A 20,845-nucleotide genomic window follows, 5' to 3' on the forward strand; every position below is an offset into this window, starting at 1 on the left:
GCACATCGCAAATGTCCACATTGCCGCATGCGTTTAACTGTCTACTCATTTAGGACGACAATCATACGGACGCCTAGATGGCGAATCATCGTTTAAGCGACAGTGTTAGGGGTGAGTGTTGGGCATGAGTGCCGCGGTGTGGGAAAAGTAATGAAGACGGGAGTTTTGTGTTCAGGTGAAATTGAAAAATAAAGTGTACACATAAAATAAATGGAGAGCAACTCAGCATCCTATCGTCCAAAAACAAGAGTGGAAATCATGGTGATTTAGTTAAACAAAGAAAGAGGGGGTGATAACTTCGGACCCAGGAACACAACCCTATTTTTCCTACAAGGTCTATTTGTCGAACGTGGTTTTGCCCAATAAAGTATTTTCCAGGCACATAATCCCCGCGTTCGGCGAGGTATGCCTGTATTGTTTGCATCACCATCAGCCATGGTCAATCCACTGCTATTTGAAGGGATCTTAAGCTGTTATCCAGCGATGCTGTATTTATCACGATCGATTCTTACACACATTGTATATATTTATCAGCGTCTACCAAGGGGCCGTCCATAAATTACGTCACGCGATTTTGGACGATTTTTGACCCCCCCCCCTCGTCACACGACCCCCCCTCCTCAAATATGACGTTACAAAGCTCTGCCCATTCCCCCCCAAAAATAAAACATGCTTCAAATCGCTTTAAACTATTGTCATTGTAGTGCGTATTTAATGTGGCGCTGCACTCTGATGCTGTAGGAGAAAACATTTATTAAAAAGTCTATTTAATCAAGTAGAACGTGTTGTCTATATTTATTTAAAGTTGCGCATTTTGATATGACGTCACATTTCTCCCCCCCCCCCCTCGTCACACATCGTCACAAATGTCTGACCCCCCCCCCCCAGGTGCGTGACGTCATTTATGGACGGCCCCTTATTTAGATACTAAACAACGACTCTGAACCATGATTTCACGCTGACAAATTGAAGTCAATCGAACACCGACTGCGACGTGGCCCGCACGCACAACCACGTGCCCCCCTCCCCACAACCACGTGGCCTGCACGCGCAACCACGTGGCCTGCACGCGCAACCACGTGGCCTGCACGCGCAACCACGTGGCCTGCACGCGCAACCACGTGGCCTGCACGCGCAACCACGTGGCCTGCACGCGCAACCACGTGGCCTGCACGCGCAACCACGTGGCCTGCACGCGCAACCACGTGGCCTGCACGCGCAACCACGTGGCCTGCACGCGCAACCACGTGGCCTGCACGCGCAACCACGTGGCCTGCACGCGCAACCACGTGGCCTGCACGCGCAACCACGTGGCCTGCACGCGCAACCACGTGGCCTGCACGCGCAACCACGTGGCCTGCACGCGCAACCACGTGGCCTGCACGCACAACCACGTGGCCTGCACGCACAACCACGTGGCCTGCACGCACAACCACGTGACATGCACGCACAACCACGTGACATGCACGCACAACCACGTGGCCCCCTCGCGCTCAACAGCAGCAGACGCGGAAGTGGAGGCCGGTGGGGAAGGGGTCACGTGACGCGGCGTCCTGATCCGCGATGGACGCCGTGCGGTGGCACCCGCGGTCCGCACCGGGCGTCTCCTCGCCGTGCGGTCGCCGCCTCCACCACCACCACCTCCTCCACCACCACCACCTCCTCCACCTCCCGCTGCTGCTCCCCCGCGTCTCCCCCGCGCGCCGCCTGCTCCCGCTGCTGCTGCTCATCGCGGCGGTGACGGCGGCGTTGGGCGCGCAGGCCGAGCTGCCCGCGCGCCTCCACTCGTACAGGTGCCCTGAGGCCTCTCCTGCTGCTCCTGCTGCTGCTGCTGCTCCTGCTGCTCCTGCTGCTGCTCCTGCTGCTCCTGCTGCTGCTCCTGCTGCTCCTGCTGCTGCTCCTGCTGCTGCTCCTGCTGCTCCTGCTGCTGCTCCTGCTGCTCCTGCTGCTGCTCCTGCTGCTGCTGCTCCTGGTGCTGCTCCTGCTGCTCCTGCTGCTGCTCCTCCTGCTGCTCCTGCTGCTGCGCCTGCTGCTGCTGCTCCTGCTGCTGCTGCTCCTGCTGCTGCCGGCACTGACGCCTCTGCTCCGCACTTGATGTTAGCGGCGCCCGGGTCGCGAGCTGGATGTGGAGGTGGTCTCCTGCTGGCCAGGGCGAGAGAGAGAGAGGAAGGGCTTCAAGGAGACGGCAGCTCGTCGTCGTTTTGCTGTTCATCAGTTGAAGGAGCGCATACCTCATGCAGTGGTTTGGGTTGCACGGCCACGATCGCGCTGCTGTGGCTTGCCATCAGAATATTTATTTATACTGGAGGAATCTGATGAGCTTTAAAGCTCTCTTTTGCACAGATATCCAGTAGATGTCCAGAGAATGGGTGAGTGGGTGAGTGAGAGATGGAATCCAACCTGCACATCTGCATTGCAAGTCCAAGTGAGCTAAGGGGCCGTCCATAAATGACGTCACGCACCTGGGGGGGGGGGTCAGACATTTGTGACGATGTGTGACGATGGGGGGGGGGGGGGGTGAGAAATGTGACGTCACATCAAAATGCGCAAATTTAAATAAATATAGACAACACGTTCTACTTAATAAAATAGACTTTTTAATAAATGTTTTCTCCTACAACATCAGAGTGCAGCGCCGCATTAGATACGCACTACAATGACAATAGTTTAAAACGATTTGAAGCGTGTTTTATTTTCAAAATGGAAATATGGTTTTGGGGTGGGGGGTGGGCAGAGCTTTGTAACGTCATATTTGAGGGGGGGGGGTCTGACTTTTTGTGACGCCGTATGACGTCATTTATGGACGGCCCCTAACGCCCCGCGAGTGGTGGGGTAAAGTGTGGGTATGTTGCAACCCAACGCTGTGGACAAATGGACTAAGCCCATAGATAGATACACGCATAGATACATCGACTCGGAGATACATAGTTTTTTTTTCAGTTTAATTTATTTGGTATAGCCCTGTGAGCCATTCGGCTCTTGAATCGGGTGCAACCGCAACAAACAAAAAACAAGAACATGAACAAAAAAACATCTTAAAGTGACTAGGTGACTGTGCAAACAAATCCAGGAAAAAAAACAGCAAAATATTCATGAAATAGCACCGTACACCAACGCTGTGTGCAAAAATCCCAGTGGGATGCAAGTCAAACAACAACAACAACCACAAGACAACTTAGATTAAGGCCATCAGTCTAACTCCGTACTACAACAAACAAACATGGCCAAACCAAAAAACTTTTCGAAATAAAGCCATAAATGCAATGTAACAGTGATCATACAGTGAGGCAAAAAAGTATTTCATCCCCTGCTGATTTTGTACGTTTGCTCACTGACAAAGAAATGATCAGTCTATAATTTTAATGGTAGGTTTATTTGAACAGTGAGAGACAGAATAGCAACAAAAAATTTCAGAAAAACGCATGTCAGAAATGTTATAAGTTGATTTGCATTTTAATGAGGGAAATAAGTATTTGACCCCCTCTCAATCAGAAAGATTTCTGGCTCCCAGTTGTCTTTTATACAGGTAACGAGCTGAGATTAGGAGCACACTCTTAAAGGGAGTGCTCCTAATCTCAGCTTTTTACCTGTAAATAAGACACCTGTCCACAGAAGCAATCAATCAATCAGATTCCAAACTCTCCACCATGGCCAATACCAAAGAGCTCTCCAAGGATGTCAGGGACAAGATTGTAGACCTACGCAAGGCTGGAATAGGCTACAAGACCATTGCCAAGCAGCTTGGTGAGAAGGTGACAACAGTTGGTGCGATTATTCGCAATGGAAGAAACACAAAAGAACTGTCAATCTCCCTCGGCCTGGGGCTCCATGCAAGATCTCACCTCGTGGAGTTGCAATGATCATGATAACGGTGATGAATCAGCCCAGAACTACACGGGAGGATCTGGTCAATGATCTCAAGGCAGCTGGGACCATAGTCACCAAGAAAACAATTGGTAACACACTACGCCGTGAAGGACTGAAATCCTGCAGCGCCCGCAAGGTCCCCCTGCTCAAGAAAGCACATATACATGCCCGTCTGAAGTTTGCCAATGAACATCTGAATGATTCAGAGGACAACTGGGTGAAAGTGTTGTGGTCAGATGAGACCGAAATGGAGCTCTTTGGCATCAACTCAACTGTATGGAGGAGGAGGAATGCTGCCTATGACCCCAAGAACACCATCCCCACCGTTAAACATGGAGGTGGAAACATTATGCTTTGGGGGCGTTTTTCTGCTAAGGGGACAGGACAACTTCACCGCATCAAAGGGACGATGGACGGGGCCATGTACCGTCAAATCTTTGGTGAGAACCTCCTTCCCTCAGCCAGGGCATTGAAAATGGGTCGTGGATGGGTATTCCAGCATGACAATGACCCAAAACACACGGCGAAGGCAACAAAGGAGTGGCTCAAGAAGAAGCACATTAAGGTCCTGGAGTGGCCTAGCCAGTCTCCAGACCTTAATCCCATATAAAATCTGAGGGAGCTGAAGGTTCGAGTTGCCAAACGTCAGCCTCGAAACCTTAATGACTTGGAGAAGATCTGCAAAGAGGAGTGGGACAAAATCCCTCCTGAGATGTGTGTAAACCTGGTGGCCAACTACAAGAAACGTCTGACCTCTGTGATTGCCAACAAGGGTTTTGTCACCAAGTACTAAGTCATGTTTTGCAGAGGGGTCAAATACTTATTTCCCTCATTACAATGCCAATTAATTTATAACATTTTTGACATGCTTTTTTTATTTTTTTGTTCTGTCTCTCGCTGTTCAAATAAGCTTTCCATTAAAATTATAGACTGATCATTTCTTTGTCAGTGGGCAAATGTACAAAATCAGCGGGGGATCAAATACTTTTTTCCCTCACTGTAGGGACTGTGACCGAATTTTTTACAATAAACTACGTAATGAACATGTAACCCCAAACCCTAGAGCCATAGCTGGCTGCATGAGTAACTCCACAACAACAGGAGCATCAGTCGGAGTATAAAAATTTTCAATGCACCTTTAAGATCAGCACACTAAATCAAAATACAAATAATACTTTGCAGCGCTCATCCGGAGCGAAACATTTTATTTTATTTTAGGCCACTGAATAGCAGTGGCAGCTAGGGGTGTGCAACTCCTCTAGAGCAATTTTGAGTGAAGATCTCATAGGTAGTGATTCAAGTTGCAGTTTATTGGCAATAGCATTCCAGACCCTGGGGGCATCAATAGCAAAGGCCCTTCCTCTAGTTTTTGTACAGAAATAGGGAATGTGAAGCTGGTAAATGAGCGAAGACCTGAGGTCAAATTTGTTCTTTGAAACAGAGAGGAAATCCAGCAGGTAGTCTGCGGATTTTTTTGTAAGTACATCGGGAATAAATTAGATCTGGTGCACAAGCCGTCGAACATTAAGAGATGTTAAGTTTGACTCAATGTAGAGATCACAGTGGTGAGTCCTATATGGGCAGTTCAATGCAAATCTTAAGGCCGAGTGATAGATGGAATCAAGGTTCTTCAGTACAGTACTTGGGGCTGATTTATATACGATGTCACAGTAATCAAGTAGAGGCAGTATGGTAGATTTGATCAATTCCAAACGGAACATAGGGGGGAAGCAGTGCTTGTGTCGATACAGAAAAACAATTTTTATCTTTTTACCAATATAGAGACACGATCATAAGAGATGCATAAACCCATAGAAGTCATGATCGCACTGCTGTCGTGTGTTCCAGGTCGCGAGTCAAGGCAATGTTCTACCACGCGTACGACAACTACATGCACAACGCCATGCCCTTCGATGAGCTGAGACCTCTTACGTGCGATGGGCAAGACACCTGGGGCAGGTGCGGATAGTTCCGCTTAATATGGGGTGGGGTGGGGGGCGTGGATGATTGTTGGTAGTTTAGAATCAGAATCTTTTATTTCGACTGGAGGAATCCGATGACCTCTGAAGCTTCTTTTTGCAGATGTCCTGAAAGCCCATCCGTGCCTCCTGCTGTGCTGTCCACGTGTCGGGGGCGTGAGCGACTGCCGACGCTGAGTTGTGGGACACGGAAGGTGCTCGTGTGGGGAGCGATGGCGTAGCGGTTTAGCGAGCTGCACTACGAACCCGGCTAGCAGAGTTCGATTCCCGCTCACGGCCAACGCCAGTGACGATTATCTGAATCGGTCCTGGGCCTCCCCTAAGTCAACTCGGCCTCAGCCATGCTGGCCTACTCGCTAACAGCACTTGCCCCCAACAGTCGGTTAAGGCTATACGGGGTATCTTTGTTTTTGTGTGACAATAAGCACTATCACTCACGCTTTTGAGAGAGGGCTTTTGCTATGATCACCAAATTTAAAAGTGTGGCGTTGGCAACAGCAGAGCTAAACTGGCCCTGGTGATCACGTTTTTTATATCTATTTTCCACTCCTATTGTTTTTTGTATTGTTTGCTGCTGTAACTTGCTTAGCTGCCCCTCCTGGAAACTTATATATAAAAAAAGCTTAATAGCTCATCGGATTTCTCTCATCCAAATAAAGATTCTGATTCTGATATTAAGAATGAAAATTGCTGACCTGCCCCTACTGGACATCAAAAGAGCTTCATAGCTCATCGGATTCCTCCAGGATAAATGAAGATTGTGATTCTGAAACGCATGCATGAAGTGTCCTGCTTTAGACACAGTATTTTAATTTGGAACAGTTGTGTGCGATATTTGGTTCGTCCAGTGTCTGGAGGGCTTGACTATCTGCCAAAGTGTTTTACAAACAATTGAGGTTTACCGTCTCAATGCATCCTGCTTATCTACCAGTCAATTTCAATTGGACCCACTTCGGTATTGCAAAATGTCAGTTTGAAAAATAATTTCACCTTCCTTGACAAGCTGACATTAAGTTATATCAACGCTCATTTTTTTTAACGTAAAGTCGATGTTTTATCTGTTATCGATATGGCATTGTAACTGTACACTGCAGTCAAATTGCGTATCTTTCAAACTGCTGCGATGGTATTTAATGTCGGTCTCGCTGCATGCTCGCATGCACGTTCACCAGCCACGGGGTTGTCTGGTAGCCAGACAGTAATGTACAATAATTGATTCGTGTCTTCCTTGTAGATTTTCTCTCACTTTGATTGACGCGTTGGACACACTTCTGGTAAGTAATATCCACCCGTATGCTTGACAGAAACGGAGCGTGTCATTGGTGTAACCTTTCGCTTTAACTTTGAAAAACACTGGCGGATCACAGTGCTGCACAGTTACGTTATGGTTACAGGTCACAGTGGTGTAATGAATAGACAATTATACTGCTAGGAACCTCCTGGTTACACCAGCCCACAGGGGATTATTGTGTCCGTCCGTCGTGCATCCAAAAATGGGAGGGGTGGGGCTCGGTGGGGAGGGGCTGGGTGGGGAGGGGAGGGGAAGGGTGGGGAGGGGAGGGGCTGGGTGGGGAGGGTGGGGAGGGGCTGGATAGGGAGGGTGGTGAGGGGCTGGGTGGGGAGGGTGGGGGGTGGGAGGGGTGGGGCTGGGTGGGGAGGGGCTGGTCACCCCGTGGTGCCCTTATAAAACTCAACGTTTAACCTACTCACGCCGGCTTGTGCCCGCCCTCGCAGTCGGGCATATTTGCGGAATACACCACGTGGTGCCGCCGTTGACCCTGGCCATTGACCGAGCAACCCAACGTTCCTACCAGCTCCCTCCGCAGGAATGTGTACAGCTACAGCTGTTAGTGTTGCTGGTTAGCGAGCGTGATGTAAAATTCCACCACCTCGGTTGACCGTGCTGGCAGACCCCGAGTCAGATTGCTTGCATGTTTCACCTATGCATAAGTGTCACAAAAACGTATACAGTCCCATCCTTGCTCTTACTCCTCCCCACCCCCCTTTATCTCCTAGCCCTGTACCTCCTCACCTGCGGAACCCCCTCGCTCTCCCCTGTGCCGCGTAGGTTCTGGGAAACACTACCGAGTTCCAGAGAGTCTCTCTCTTTCTTGAGGATGCAATCAACTTTAATCAAGATGTCAACGTGTCCGTGTTTGAAACAAATATCCGTGGTAAGCTACCAAGCTGTGTGATGTGTAAATGTGTCCACGAGGTGTTGATGCATTGCGTGCCTTAAAAGCAGAACACACATCCACACACAGCCCGAGTGGCGAATGTATGCATGTATGTTTAACTTTTTTCCACTGTACGTAGCTAACCGTGCTAATCGGAGGTGCGGTTGGAGAAAGCGGGATCCTATATAATGTGAGTGCATTGACTCCACTATTATAGTCTCTATAGTATCCGTACTTATTATCGGGGTTTACCTGACCAGTGTTTACCTGGAAGTAGCCTCCTGGAAGTACGTACATTCATTTTCACGTGGTAGCATATTTGTCCGATCATCCGCTTTAAACTGCGGTCCTCCACACTACTTAAAAGCAAGTGATGTGTGAAACACTGATAGCAACCCCCCCCCCCGCCCCCATATAAGGATGTATAAGAGGAGTGTTGCTGTAGCGGCAGACGCCCTGGATTGCGTCTCATTGGTGCCGACTGTTTCTCGGCAGTGGTGGGTGGCCTGCTGTCTGCACACCTGCTGTCCAAGCAAGCGGGCGTGGAGCTGGAGGAAGGATGGCCCTGCTCGGGGCCACTCCTCCGCATGGCTGAGCAGGTCGCCAGGAAACTCCTGCCCGGTATAATTTGGTGTTTTGAAACCCGTTCGTGTCGAAAGGTCGCCGCGGATGTTTAAACCCCCTGTTGTTACGGCGACGGTCCTAGTTTTGTGAATATTGAAACGTGCGAGCGAGGCGTTTTGTGGAAAGCTTTCGTCTGTTCATTCGTGAAACACAAATCCCCAGCTGCTGTTCTACTTCAAAGTTCCACTCTTAGAATTCTCCCAACATCTTCGGGCAATGACCTCTGTGTGCCACTGCAATGTTTGTCTCAGTAGCCTGCTCCCTCCGCCATCCTGAACATGTGCCCAGCCATCGCAACCACCTCCGGAATGCATCTTCGACTTTTTTGTGCCGAATTAAATGTCCAAAGTTCGCGAACCCTGTTCTGCCATAACATTTCTTGCATCTTCTGCATGTACCTGTTTTCAAAAGGTATAAACTCTTTTTTTTAGAGTTTACTATCTCGATGCAATCAGCCGATATACATGGCATGGTGGATTAACAAAGGTCTGTACAATTGTATCAGCACATGGGGCCCTCTGGATCAATATCTTCCAGCAGCACCTGTTTAATCAAACAAACCGTGGTCAGCATGTTGCTGATCTTGCAGATCAGGCGATCGAGTTCTAAGCTCTGACTATGAACTTAGAGAGGCTGTGGAAAAATGATTGAAAGCAGGGAAAACGTGTGGGTGCGCGAGTCGAGACGCTGGAAGCAAGTTACAGTAGAATGTGGCGTGAAATGGATTTGTAAGAGCGATGCTGGATTTTCATTGCAATCGTAGAACGCATTCCTACTTACAGCCAAGAGCCAACAACACGAACCCAGAGTGAGAGAACTAATATTTCGGACTTTGGCTCATGGTGTGATGGGTAAATAATACTGCAAAACACGCACACACACAGGCTCACACCAATCAATTCCAACCCCAAAACAAAGTAAATTATTTCTAAGGCCCTTCGAATTATTTGCGTCTTAAGGCGCGATTTGAAAAAAGAGAGGGGGAGTCAGCGGAGCGAACGTCCAGAGCAGCGTTCTTAATTGCAAGACCTGCAGGCCACTGGAGGCCCCTGGTTGCCTTTAGTGCACCCCCTGAAGTGCAGCGCCCGACAATACACAAATGTGAAAACAGCCCCATCGTGCCATCAAACCCAATGGTTTCAAATGTGTGGCAGTCCTCACACTGATGTGGCCCCCCCTCTGAAAATTAGTGAAGAATACTGGTCCAGTGGAAGTGAATTCTACAGCCTGGGGGTCACACTATAAGAGGCCTGGTCACCCACCATCATCACCATACAGAGATGCAACCTCGGCACACAGCAGCAGCACACGCCGCTGGCTTATGTCGCCATGTGCAGCGTTCCAGACGGCGACGGGCATGCCATACGGCACGGTGAACCTGCGGCACGGCGTTCACCCCACTGAGACGAGCGTCACCTGCACGGCTGGCGTGGGAACCTTCATTCTGGAGTTCTCCGCGCTCAGCCGGCTCACCGGAGACCCCGTCTTTGAGGACACCGCTCGCAGAGCTCTGCTTTCCTTGTGGACAACACGCTCAGAGATCGGTTTGGTGGGTGCCCGCCCCACTTTATGTGGCTTGAACCGCGATACTTTATTTTTATGGATTTACAGAGATGCCTTTATGGCCAAAGCCGTTGATGTCACCACCACTGCTGCACCTCATTGCCAATGCTTTTCACCCTTTGCCGGATCCCACAGTTGCTGCACAGTAGGCATGCAGTGACCTCCATCTTCTGCCCTGACAGTCTTATCCGACCATATGGTCTTAAGTCTTTTCCTTGGTTTGTCAGATTTGTGGATACTACTCCAATGCCTGTCTCAGTAATTGGCCTTCCCCCATCCTGCACACGCGTGTCCCACCCAGTGCCAACCTTTTACGTCGAATCATCTCGACAACATTCACCTGCTGTGTTCTCTTTCCCGGAATTTCACAGCATCTGTCTCGGGCACCTGTGCTCAAATGCCAACAACTATTCCTTTGAGCTGCTTAGCATCCAGCTCTGATAAATACAGAAATAGAGATGAGTGCTTCCGCTTTGAAACAATGCAAAGTAGAATTTACGCTTTACCTGAATTTAATTTTCATGAAAAAAATAATGTATATAATTTATTTCTCTGAATCGGTGGCAGCTGATGCACATCACACCCTATCACCTATTGACGAATGCGTCACCGAGAAGAGGTTTGTGTCTCGGTTGCAGGGGTTTAGATATTACTCTGGGTTGTGCCAACAGTTCTTACCTTTCCTACCATGAAGGGGCCTTGCCCTGTTTGAATGTCTAAATAAGGCTACTGCCAAGTGCTTCTTTATGCGACCAGAAAACTCGGGGTGGGAGTGGTATCATACAACAGACCTGACTCCCTTTTGATAACTTGAGGGACCCATCTGGAGTCACGACCCACGCTATGAGAACGCTGCTCTGGTTGTTTTCGTCTGCTCTCGTCACGAGTGCGTCTCTCCGTGTGAGATTTTTAGTTTCCCATCATATCGTGAGCCACTGTAGAATCATTGTGCAGATGTTTATGGTAAAAAGTGCTTCTCGTTAATGGCCGCTTCACATTCTAGAACACGTGGGACTTTCTTTCGGGTTGTGCTTGACCGCTGCAAAAAGGTTTACCCTACCCATGTCCTCCTGTCCTGACATCAACCTGCATCCTGCACTGGTCCCCAACCTTTTTGGCACCAGGGACCGGTTTCGTGGAAGACGATTTTTTCACGGACCGGGGAGGGGGGGGTTCATCATTGGGTCTTTCTCCGTTTTCAAAGAAGCTCTCCAGCGACGTTTGTTTTTGACTAATTTTGGCTAGGGTTAGCTTGTGGGCTTACCAAAACTGTGACTGAGACAAGTGCGCAGTGCGAGAAAGAGGCGCGGACGGAAGTGGTAAATAATAAAATCATGGGGGCTGGCCACGCGCGGACTCACCGCTCCCACCTCCTGCTGCTGTGCGGCCCGGTTCCTAACAGGCCACGTACCGGTAGTGGTCCGCGGCCCGGGGGTTGGGGACCCCTGCTCTACGGCATATCTTGTCCAAAAAGGTGCAGAAAAGGTGCAAGACAGTAGCGAACCTCCTTCATTTTCATTTTCTGCACAGACTTTGGCCAGTTTGAACCACTTTCAATGAATCACTTGGAAGATAAAAGTTGTGGCCACTGAAGGAGAGGTAAAATGCTTGGCACGTTGCAGTACCTTTTAATCTTCACAGAGTAAACTAAGGCATTTATTTTTGGAGGTATTCGCATGTAAAAGTTTGTGGCTATTATCCATTAAATTGTCACCATGAGTGTGTGTGTTGTCCATCTTAAAGGGAACGATAGTCTAAATCCACCCGTGAGATGCACGTTATATGTAAATTAAAAAAGCGAAAAATATGTATGCATCCTTGCATCGTCTTTGCAGCCAACACGTGGCCTTTGTATATTTTATTTGTTCTCACCTTTAGGTGGGCAACCACATCGATGTGAAGACGTCGGCCTGGGTCGCGCAGGATGCGGGGATTGGAGCTGGAATCGATTCATACTTTGAGTATTTAGTCAAAGGGGCCATCCTGCTGCATGAACCAGAGTACATGGAAATGTTCAAAGGTATTTCCATGGTGACTGGAGGAATGAACACGATGCTTTGGGCATGCTATAGTGATTGTGACTACAGTTGATCATCGATAATCAGGCACGCGATTATCCGGCTTCCAACATCATTCTGTCGGTCCCGGGCCGATGTGGCAAAACTGCTCCAAAGGCTGTACCAGTACCTGGTTGGGTTGGGTGTTAACTTATATTGTTAATCAACCAGGTAGCATGTTGACTGTTATGTTAGCCAACTCTCTGTGTTGTATTGCATTATATTTCTAAGTTTACTAGGTTTGTTTTTTCTCATTCATTCGTATCTGATGATGATCGCTTGTGTTGCAATCGAAACGTCGTATTCTATTTAATTTATTTTCTTTCTGCGTGACTTTACCGAAAGAACCAAAAAGTAATTCCTGCAATCACGAAAGCTCCAAATCAAGTTTAATGAACAGTACAGTCAATGGTTTGCATGCGTTTCGTTGCAGAGTATTCGGAAGCAATTGAGAAGTACATGAAGCACGATGATTGGTATGTGTGGGTTCACATGAGCAAGGGGACCGTCTCAATGCCAGTATTTCAGTCGCTGGACGCCTATTGGCCAGGACTACAGGTACGCACACTCTACATCACAGTGGGACCCCCACTGGTCCTTGTGGAGGTAGTTCCTCGAGGTCCAGGGTACGATACTTCGTGGGCTCAGGTTGTGTGTGTGTGTGCAATAAGGTGGATTATAACATCAGGCAAGACAATTACTAATGTTTTTAGCTGTTTATTTATCTGAAAAAAATAACGTAAAATTTGTCCCCCAATGAATAAACCGTGACACAACGGCATGATCCCAACAATAATGGAAGTTGATTAAAAAAAAACTAATTTCTGGTGAGAAATGTATGTACTGCTTGTGTCCCATTTTCAGAGTTTGGTGGGAAATATCGACAGTGCCATGAAAACCTTGCACAACTACCATCAAGTGTGGAGGCAGTTCGGTGGCCTCCCAGAGTTCTACAACATCCCGCACAGCACCACCGTTGACAAGCGGGAGGGGTACCCCCTCCGCCCCGGTGAGCACGGGGTTGGCTGCTTCTGCATGTAACGAAGGGTTGATTAATTAACGTCAATTGAACTGGTGGACGATTGCTGTTGGAATTACAGAATCAGAATATTCATACTGGAGGAATCTGATGAGCTATAAAGCTCCTTTTCACAGATGTCCAGTAGGGGCGGGTAAGAACGTTACTACAACATACAATACAAACATGACAGTAGCGCAAAGTACAGGATAGGTAAACAAATCACCCACAACGCATACATATACAACTAAACCATCCCCTTCCTACCAGGCAAAGCCCACCAAGGTATTAACTTATTTTTCAGAAGCGACCTGGCCACAAAATGATAGCTCAACAAAGTGGCTTATCATTTGGACATTTATAGCAGCAAAATAATCGAAATAATCTCAATGCATGTTCCTAAATGTGGAGGGAAAAACTGGAGGACCCGGACAAAAAAAATCCACACAACCATGGGGAGAACATGCAAACTCCAAATATATAGGCATCAGGGTCGTGATCAAACTCCTGACCTGTATAACGGGCGAGGAGATAACATCACACCACCGTGGTGCCCCTTAAATAAATTAATTAAATATGTTCAAATTGCATAATCAATTCCCAAGCTTCTGAAAGCCAATAAAACAACAACAAAAAACGGTTCCAGATTCGACCTTTGTACGATTCCCATGATAAAAGGCTCTGACCGTTTGAATGAGAGTGAGGTGGTCTGTAATGCTCGGCTCGTGCAGTAGAATGGTATTCCATACTATCTTATCTAGGCTGCAGCTATTCTTAGCTTAACTATTCCAGATTCAAGCTGGCCAGAATGGTGATTTCATGCCAATTCCCGCCAGCCAGAATCGTGCTTGATAGGTGGTGCTGATGCTCGTGCAATGGGCCTGATGCCGCCCGGATTCTCCCATGGCGTTCAGGCGGGAAAAGTGAGCCCGTGGATCTTCCCGGCATCGCCGTTGTTAAAAAACATACGACCACCGATGCCTGTGTAATACGTTTCAGTGGCGATGCCGGTTGATACGGGCTGGCTGGTGTCGACTGGAATCGTACTTCTCGGCGAGAGTTCGGAGCGGACGTTTTGTCTCGTGACGTGATGCTTGAAGCACGATTGGAATATTGTCAGCCACAGGACAATGCCTCTGTCATGTCTCCACCTTTTGAGGGCGGCACGCCCCCTGCTGCCTGTGCTGTGGTTGATAATCGTATGCAGCGCTTGTGTTAATTCCGCAGAGCTTGTGGAAAGTGCCATGTACCTCTATCGAGCGACCAAGGACCCCTTTCTGTTGGAGTTGGGTCAGGACATCCTTGAGGCCATTGAGAAGAATGCTCGCGTGGAGTGTGGATATGCAACGGTAAAGGATTTCTTTCAGGATGTTGGTTACAATTGGGCTCATGAACAAGGCATCAGAAATCCTATTTACCACATTTCCAATGGGTGTATATGATTTATCACTGCCTCTATTCCAAGAATAATTTTCAAGTGCAAGACAATCGCTAAAAAATACCCCTGCTATCAAGTTATTTGCATCAGATGTAACTAATCATAAAGATGCACAAAGGCTTTGCATAGAAGGAATACATTTAACACTTCACTCAGAATAAAGGATGTTGTTAATTATTAGACTTGGTGAGTGGAATAATTGTATACACCACTCACCAATCTGTCCACACACTTACATTGTGTTTTTCTTTGTTTTCGTGAACCTGACTCCATTGTTACTAGACTTGGGTGAGTTGGAATCATTCTTAGTGTTCATAACTGTTCCCAATGAAGTTGTGTGAATTTCTACCGATGAGTATTTTAGCACAAACACGGCCGAGCTCTCCCTATTGAGCATCAGTCGTGAATAAACACTCATTCATTTTCTGCAAAAATGTTATTTTATTCTGGAAGTTTTGACCGCACGTATACAGTAACATCACACTCACCATAAATACACCGATTTAACAACGTGATTTGTTTAACCGTTAACAAACAGTAAACTTTGTATATTTGAGAGCCTGTTCCAAAAGTCTTGATTATTTGCAGGTAAAAAATGTTCAAGATCAAAGGCTGGAAAATCGAATGGAATCATTTTTCTTGGCCGAGACCACAAAATATCTCTATCTCCTGTTCGACCCGGACAACTTCTTACACAATAGTGGTGAGGTATCGGACAGTGTGTCCACTCCTTTTGGAGAATGCATCCTCGGCGCAGGGGGCTACATCTTTAACACAGAAGCCCACCCCATCGACCCAGCGGCTCTGTATTGCTGCAGTCATTTTAAAGACGAAACTTTGACCCTGAAGAGATTGTTTGAAGAAGCTGTGAATGCAGCGCCCAAAGAAAATGCAGGTGGTTACACACCGTCAGACTGGAGTCAGGTTGACAAAGACAAACACAATGTAAGTGTGTGGACCAATAGTAGCAGACCTCAAGAAGCGGGGGCCAGAAGGAAATCTGGCCATAGAAGAACGGCCATAATGGGATCGCCAAGCCAGCCATACACCTCAAAGCTGTCTGTTTTAGGACAAATGTTTGTTGACAAGGAATAAAAATCCTGTATCATTACTTGATGCTTGTTCTGAATGTTGCAGTAACTACCATAGACTAAGCCAGACACTGCCACTGATTTGTGTTTTATTGGACTAGGATTTGGTTTGCCCTTTAAGAGTAACGTGGCTGCTTTTGCACTGGGTATATAACCCAAAACGTACACGGTTTTACTCGCAGCACAAATGTCTCGCTATAATAATAGCAACTGACATTTTAATGATGAACGTACAAAGCAAACAAAAGTTAATCTTATTCAATTTGAAAAAAGTTCCAGTTTTAATAAAAAAAAACTCCCAATGGAAGAACAGAACTGATGCCATTGTAGGCTATTCTGAAAACAATGTAAAATTAACATTTCCAATATAAAAAAAAATGGGTTTAAATAAAACCTTCCGGACACTTGAAAGGTAGCATTCGGGTGACTTGACTTCTCGCTACAGTCGTAGTCGTAGGAGTTTTAGTGTGGCCTGAATCCAGAATCACTCCAGCAGGATGACACCGCTGCCTTTGCTCCGTTTGGGCTTGCCGCAGCTCCCGTCGGAAGAGGCACGCTTGCTCGCGTTCTTCGCGCCGCTAGCTGTGCCGCTCGCTGTGTGACCAGAGTCCGCCTGTTTAAACACGTGGTAAAGACACCGTTACAATCATACAGGCTTCAGGCCTGTTATGCGAATCACGAATGAGCATTGCTGGGTTCGCGAGCGCACTTTTATCGATTTACTTAAAACACCGAGACCTCGCACCGACCTCCAACACGCAGGGAGGTCTGGCTCTGAGGATGCAAAGTCATCCAGGTAATTCAAGCGAAGGCAAGGGCAGTGAACAACTCTGGGAGGAACAAAATCTTTATACCAACATGCCGTGCATATTACAGGCTGTGTATGAGTTAGTATTGTGGTTTTTAATATTCCAAGGCTTTTAAAAGCCATATAACTTTATAATTTATATATTTTTTGAGGCATTGCATTTGAATAAAATGCCTTGGCAAAATTAAAGTTATTCCACTTATGAGCTGGAATTTGTTTTTGTATCATTCCCTTCATCTAGAGCTAGGAGAGAGCCTGGTGATGGAAGGCCTAAATAAGAGGGTAGAATACTTGCGGAAAGTTATAAAACTATCCTTTTAAACTTTTTCTTATTTTACCAGGGAAGGCCCACTGAGCTATATAGCTCTTTTTCAGAAGCAACCTGGTTGCAAACGATAGCTCAACAAATACGGACAAGCACTAAGCGCATGTTTCTAAAGAGTTGTCTTACGGTGCCCTATGGGAATTGGCTTCAATAACCAGAGAATGGCCGCGAGTGAGTAAGTGCACGAGTTAGCAAAAGGCACCTTGGCTGGAGTTTTTGTAGAACTGGGAAGCCACAGGGAGAGGGCATGGTCAGGGTCGTCTAGTAGCCGCGCCTTTTGACCCACCACCAGGTACGAGATGGTCGCGTAGGGCGTGTAGCTGTACTCTTCCCTGCACAACAACAACAAGGTGAGATGTTGACGCCTCTACCGACCTTGTGGGGGACTTTATAGGCTACATTTCTCACCCGAGCTGCAGATGGAACAAAAGGAATAATTTTATTGAGTCACCTTATTTTATAAAGGACAATCTCGTTCCTCAAATGTGGCACCAAAAATGAGTATAACAGAGATTCATGTATTTAATATTGTCATCAAAGTTAAACAATTCTCAAAGCCAAATTAATCTAATTGCAAAATGTGGTTGTAAGGCTTGTTCTTCAACCTACCAGTGAGCTGAAACTTATTGTTGTGTTAAGTGCTTGTACACGTAATTAGCTGAAGGGTTTTACTATGTGGTTTAACCCAGAAAAACTATTTGGTGAATTGCAATATTGGCTGGGAAAACCTACGAGTAAAAACGTGTTTGAATGATAAAAGGGTGCACGGGAAAACAGGCCCGTGCACGGCAGCAGGGTCCGAAAGAGAACCGGAGTGAAATAATCACGAATCCAACTCCACTCCTCTTACCTGATGTAGCCAAGCATCAGCAACTGCAGCACGATGATCTCGCAGCCCTGCTGAGACAACGACGGAGTTGGCACCGACGAGACTCGGAGCTTCACCGCACCCCGACCCTGCCAGGCCTCGAGGAGCCGCAGTGGCGTGAGCTTCTCCTGCTTCTGCTGGGCGTGCCGCAGGATGGCGATGAGGCCGCGTGCGTGCCGTACCACGCTCGCCTCTTCCGCCACTACGCACACACGTGGAGAGATTCCACAACGACACACCACTCACCTGCATCACTATATGGTGGCGAGATGTTAACTACCTCGCCTGGTATACAGGAGGTCATGGGTTTGATCCTGACCCTGACGCCTCTATATGTGGCTAGGTCGCTTATAAAAATGAATTATATAGCTCAGTGGGCCTTGGCTGGTAAAAAAATAATATAGTTTATAGTGTTTAGTTTCCTATACACGTGGAGAGAATGCACAATGACATGCCACTCACCACCACTACACACACGAAGAGATTCCATAACATGCCACTCGCCTCCACCACTACATTCACACGTTCAGAGAACTCCCCACAAAACAACATGACAATTTGCACTGACCAGCTTCCCTCACGAGCTATAGTTATGGGGAGACCCTCATCTGGCAGTGGCTTGACAAAAGTACTGTTGTGGGAGCGGTAGTGTAGAGGTTAGCGCGCTGCGTTACGAATCTGACGACCCGAGTTCGATTCTCGCTCAGGGAAACACCAGTGATGACTATCTAAACTGGTCCTGGGCCTCTTTTCGATCGACTCAGTCTCAAATGAGACCTGGTGCGGTGTGTAAACATTGCCACTAGGGGACAAAGGCAGTCAGGCGTGGTGCTGGCTATCCCACCCCCTCGGGTGTCGTGCCGGCCTTCATAGGTGCTCTCAAACAGCACTTGCCCCAACAGCATGTTAAGGCTATACGGGGGTTCTTTGTCTATACGTACTGTACATGACTTGACACACGTGGCTGCATAACTCCCAAGTGCTGTCATATTACAGATCCAATATCCAATGTTAACAACAGTTCAGACCTGTCCTATTGTAATTTTAAATGTGTAGCCAGATGTACATGCAGGTCTGCGTATAGAAAATTCCATATGTATATACGCGTGTGTGTGTATAGCGAGAGCCAATGGGAGCCTACCGACACCCCCTCTGCAATGGTCGCACATGCGGTCGCACTGTGCGGCGTCCCACACCTCGTCAAAGTGCTCGGCGATCAGACTCCGCCGACACCTGTGCAAACATCGTCATTGCCATCACTTTCAGACAATGTCAGTGGAACTGAGATAAAAATAAACTTAATATGTAATCGAATCGCAAATTGCCACATCACTGCGATTTAAATTGTATTCCAGTTGTGTTACTCTTTCATTTTGGAATATTATTTATGTATCTGAATATTTTCTTTTAATTAATACATTTTGGGTTAGGCCACTTCTGAACTGGACAACATTTGGGTCGTAAGACCCTCTACCACCCGAAAATGCAAACAAAATTACGTTGTCAAGGGTACGAGCATATAACGCACTTATGAGCTGAACTAAATTCAGCAATTGGCTACAACGTTTTGCTGGAAACTCTGCGAAGCATCCTTAGAACAAAATCCTGATCGTGTGGTTTGTCCCTTAGCTTCGGTTACTGTTGTTGCTGTTTGCACTATGAATCCTGCTTTTACTGTGTTATATACATTATTACATTTCTGCTGTTCATTAATTTACCACTGTCTTGTTGCATGTTAGAATCTGTTTGTTTTTACCACGTTTGCTATTATGTGAAATTATTTTTCAAAATTCTTGCCGAAAACAGAGTATCACCCCGTGTGATATCAACAAACTACTTCAGTTGGCTCTTATCATCACTGGGAACGTTGCATCTTGTCAAGTGGCCTTGGAGAGATATGTTCCTCTCATGCCAACACAGTATGCTATATTCAGTAGAAACATGCTAAATGACTTAAATTTTGATTTAAAGCTTTCGTGACTGCAGTAATTCATATTCTTAGTTTTTTCGGTAAAGTCACGTTGAAGAGAAACAACAAAATAACAAAATATATATAAAACAATAAAAAATTCTCACGACGTTTCGACCATAACTCAAACGGTCATCATCAGGTGTGTCGGTTTGCATAAATGTATTTTGAAAACGGCATATTTATTTATTTATATATTAAAAAATAACGTTTGCGTCACGCGCAGCGATTGGCAGTTTGCCCAGGACTAGTCCATCTATTTTTTGAAAAGAGGAGGGGGGAGACGAAATTTGTTTTTATGTATGCTGTCTGAAAGCCACTGTAAGCGTGAACAATCAATCAAGAACTGAAATGATTTATCAAATCTTTCCAATGATTGCTAAGATAGAATCCATCTTCTCGGTTGAAATTGTCTCTGTGCTTGTATATGTGGATAGCCTCATGAACGAATCTCTCATGGAAGCCAGATGGCTTACAAAGAACCTCCGTCTTGGAAAAGTCAATGGCATGTGAGCCTACTGAATTAGAACAATGATCTGCTACGGCCGAGGTGTTGGTCCTACCGTGTTTAAGGTCTGCTTTATGTTCACGAATGCGGTCCGAGATATGGCGTTTGGTTTCTCCAATGTAACTACTACCACAGAGGCAACTTAGTTTGTAGACACCAGGGTATTGTATGTCCAGAATCACATCTTTTACAGACGGAACCAGATCACGGATTTTATGTAATGTGTTGAAACGGACCTGGATCTTGTGTTTATTCAAGATTTTGGAGATCTTTTTTGTGATCCCAGCAATGTAGGGTAAAGTGATGGTTTTGAAAGGCTCCTCAAGAGGGTTCTTCTTCATGGTTTGAGTGATAGCTTTGCGGATTGTATAGTCGGAGTAACCATTAGCCCTAAGAGCTTGGTGTACGTGCTTGAGTTCACTGCTTATGTGTTCCTGGTCGGATATGCATTGGGCTCTATGATACAGAGTCTTGATGAGAGAATTCTTCTGTGATGGATGGTGGTGGGAATCCGGTTTCAGATAAGCATCCGTATGGGTAGCTTTCCTGTAGA

The 20,845-nt window shown here is 46.9% G+C and overlaps 2 protein-coding genes across 6 annotated transcripts in view; one reads left to right on the forward strand and one right to left on the reverse strand.

Moving 5' to 3' along the window:
* The first annotated feature begins 1,490 nt into the window (after nt 1–1,490).
* Nucleotides 1,491–15,834, forward strand: EDEM2 (ER degradation enhancing alpha-mannosidase like protein 2). Its single transcript, XM_032971077.2, has 11 exons — nt 1,491–1,793; nt 5,716–5,826; nt 7,081–7,120; nt 7,915–8,020; nt 8,519–8,644; nt 9,985–10,196; nt 12,089–12,230; nt 12,701–12,825; nt 13,132–13,276; nt 14,513–14,634; nt 15,312–15,834. The coding sequence occupies exons 1-11, from the start codon at nt 1,564–1,566 to the stop codon at nt 15,816–15,818; spliced, it is 1,866 nt and encodes a 621-aa protein (XP_032826968.1). The 5' UTR covers nt 1,491–1,563; the 3' UTR covers nt 15,819–15,834.
* The window catches only part of RECQL (RecQ like helicase), a 29,498-nt gene continuing 21,621 nt past the window's right edge, over nt 12,969–20,845 (reverse strand). For all 5 annotated transcript variants that reach the window (XM_032971073.2, XM_032971072.2, XM_032971075.2 and 2 more), the window contains exons 12-15: nt 18,957–19,048; nt 17,798–18,017; nt 17,150–17,279; nt 12,969–16,427 (exon numbers count right to left, since the gene is read on the reverse strand). In XM_032971073.2, the coding sequence (XP_032826964.1) occupies nt 16,299–16,427; nt 17,150–17,279; nt 17,798–18,017; nt 18,957–19,048 (571 nt within the window). In that variant the 3' untranslated portion in view covers nt 12,969–16,298. The remainder of the gene's footprint in view (nt 16,428–17,149; nt 17,280–17,797; nt 18,018–18,956; nt 19,049–20,845) is intronic.

Source organism: Petromyzon marinus, chromosome 45 (assembly GCF_048934315.1).
Source record: "Petromyzon marinus isolate PM22_M1 ecotype Great Lakes invasive population chromosome 45, UKy_Petmar_22M1.pri1.0, whole genome shotgun sequence".
NCBI lineage: Eukaryota > Metazoa > Chordata > Hyperoartia > Petromyzontiformes > Petromyzontidae > Petromyzon > Petromyzon marinus.

Coding starts and splice junctions, on each gene's coding strand:
- EDEM2 (XM_032971077.2), top strand. CDS start 1,564: ATGGACGCCGTGCGGTGGCACCCGCGGTCCGCACCGGGCGTCTCCTCG. Junction 8,645..9,984: donor CGCCAGGAAACTCCTGCCCG/GTATAATTTGGT, acceptor CGCCATGTGCAG/CGTTCCAGACGGCGACGGGC. Junction 12,231..12,700: donor GTACATGGAAATGTTCAAAG/GTATTTCCATGG, acceptor GTTTCGTTGCAG/AGTATTCGGAAGCAATTGAG.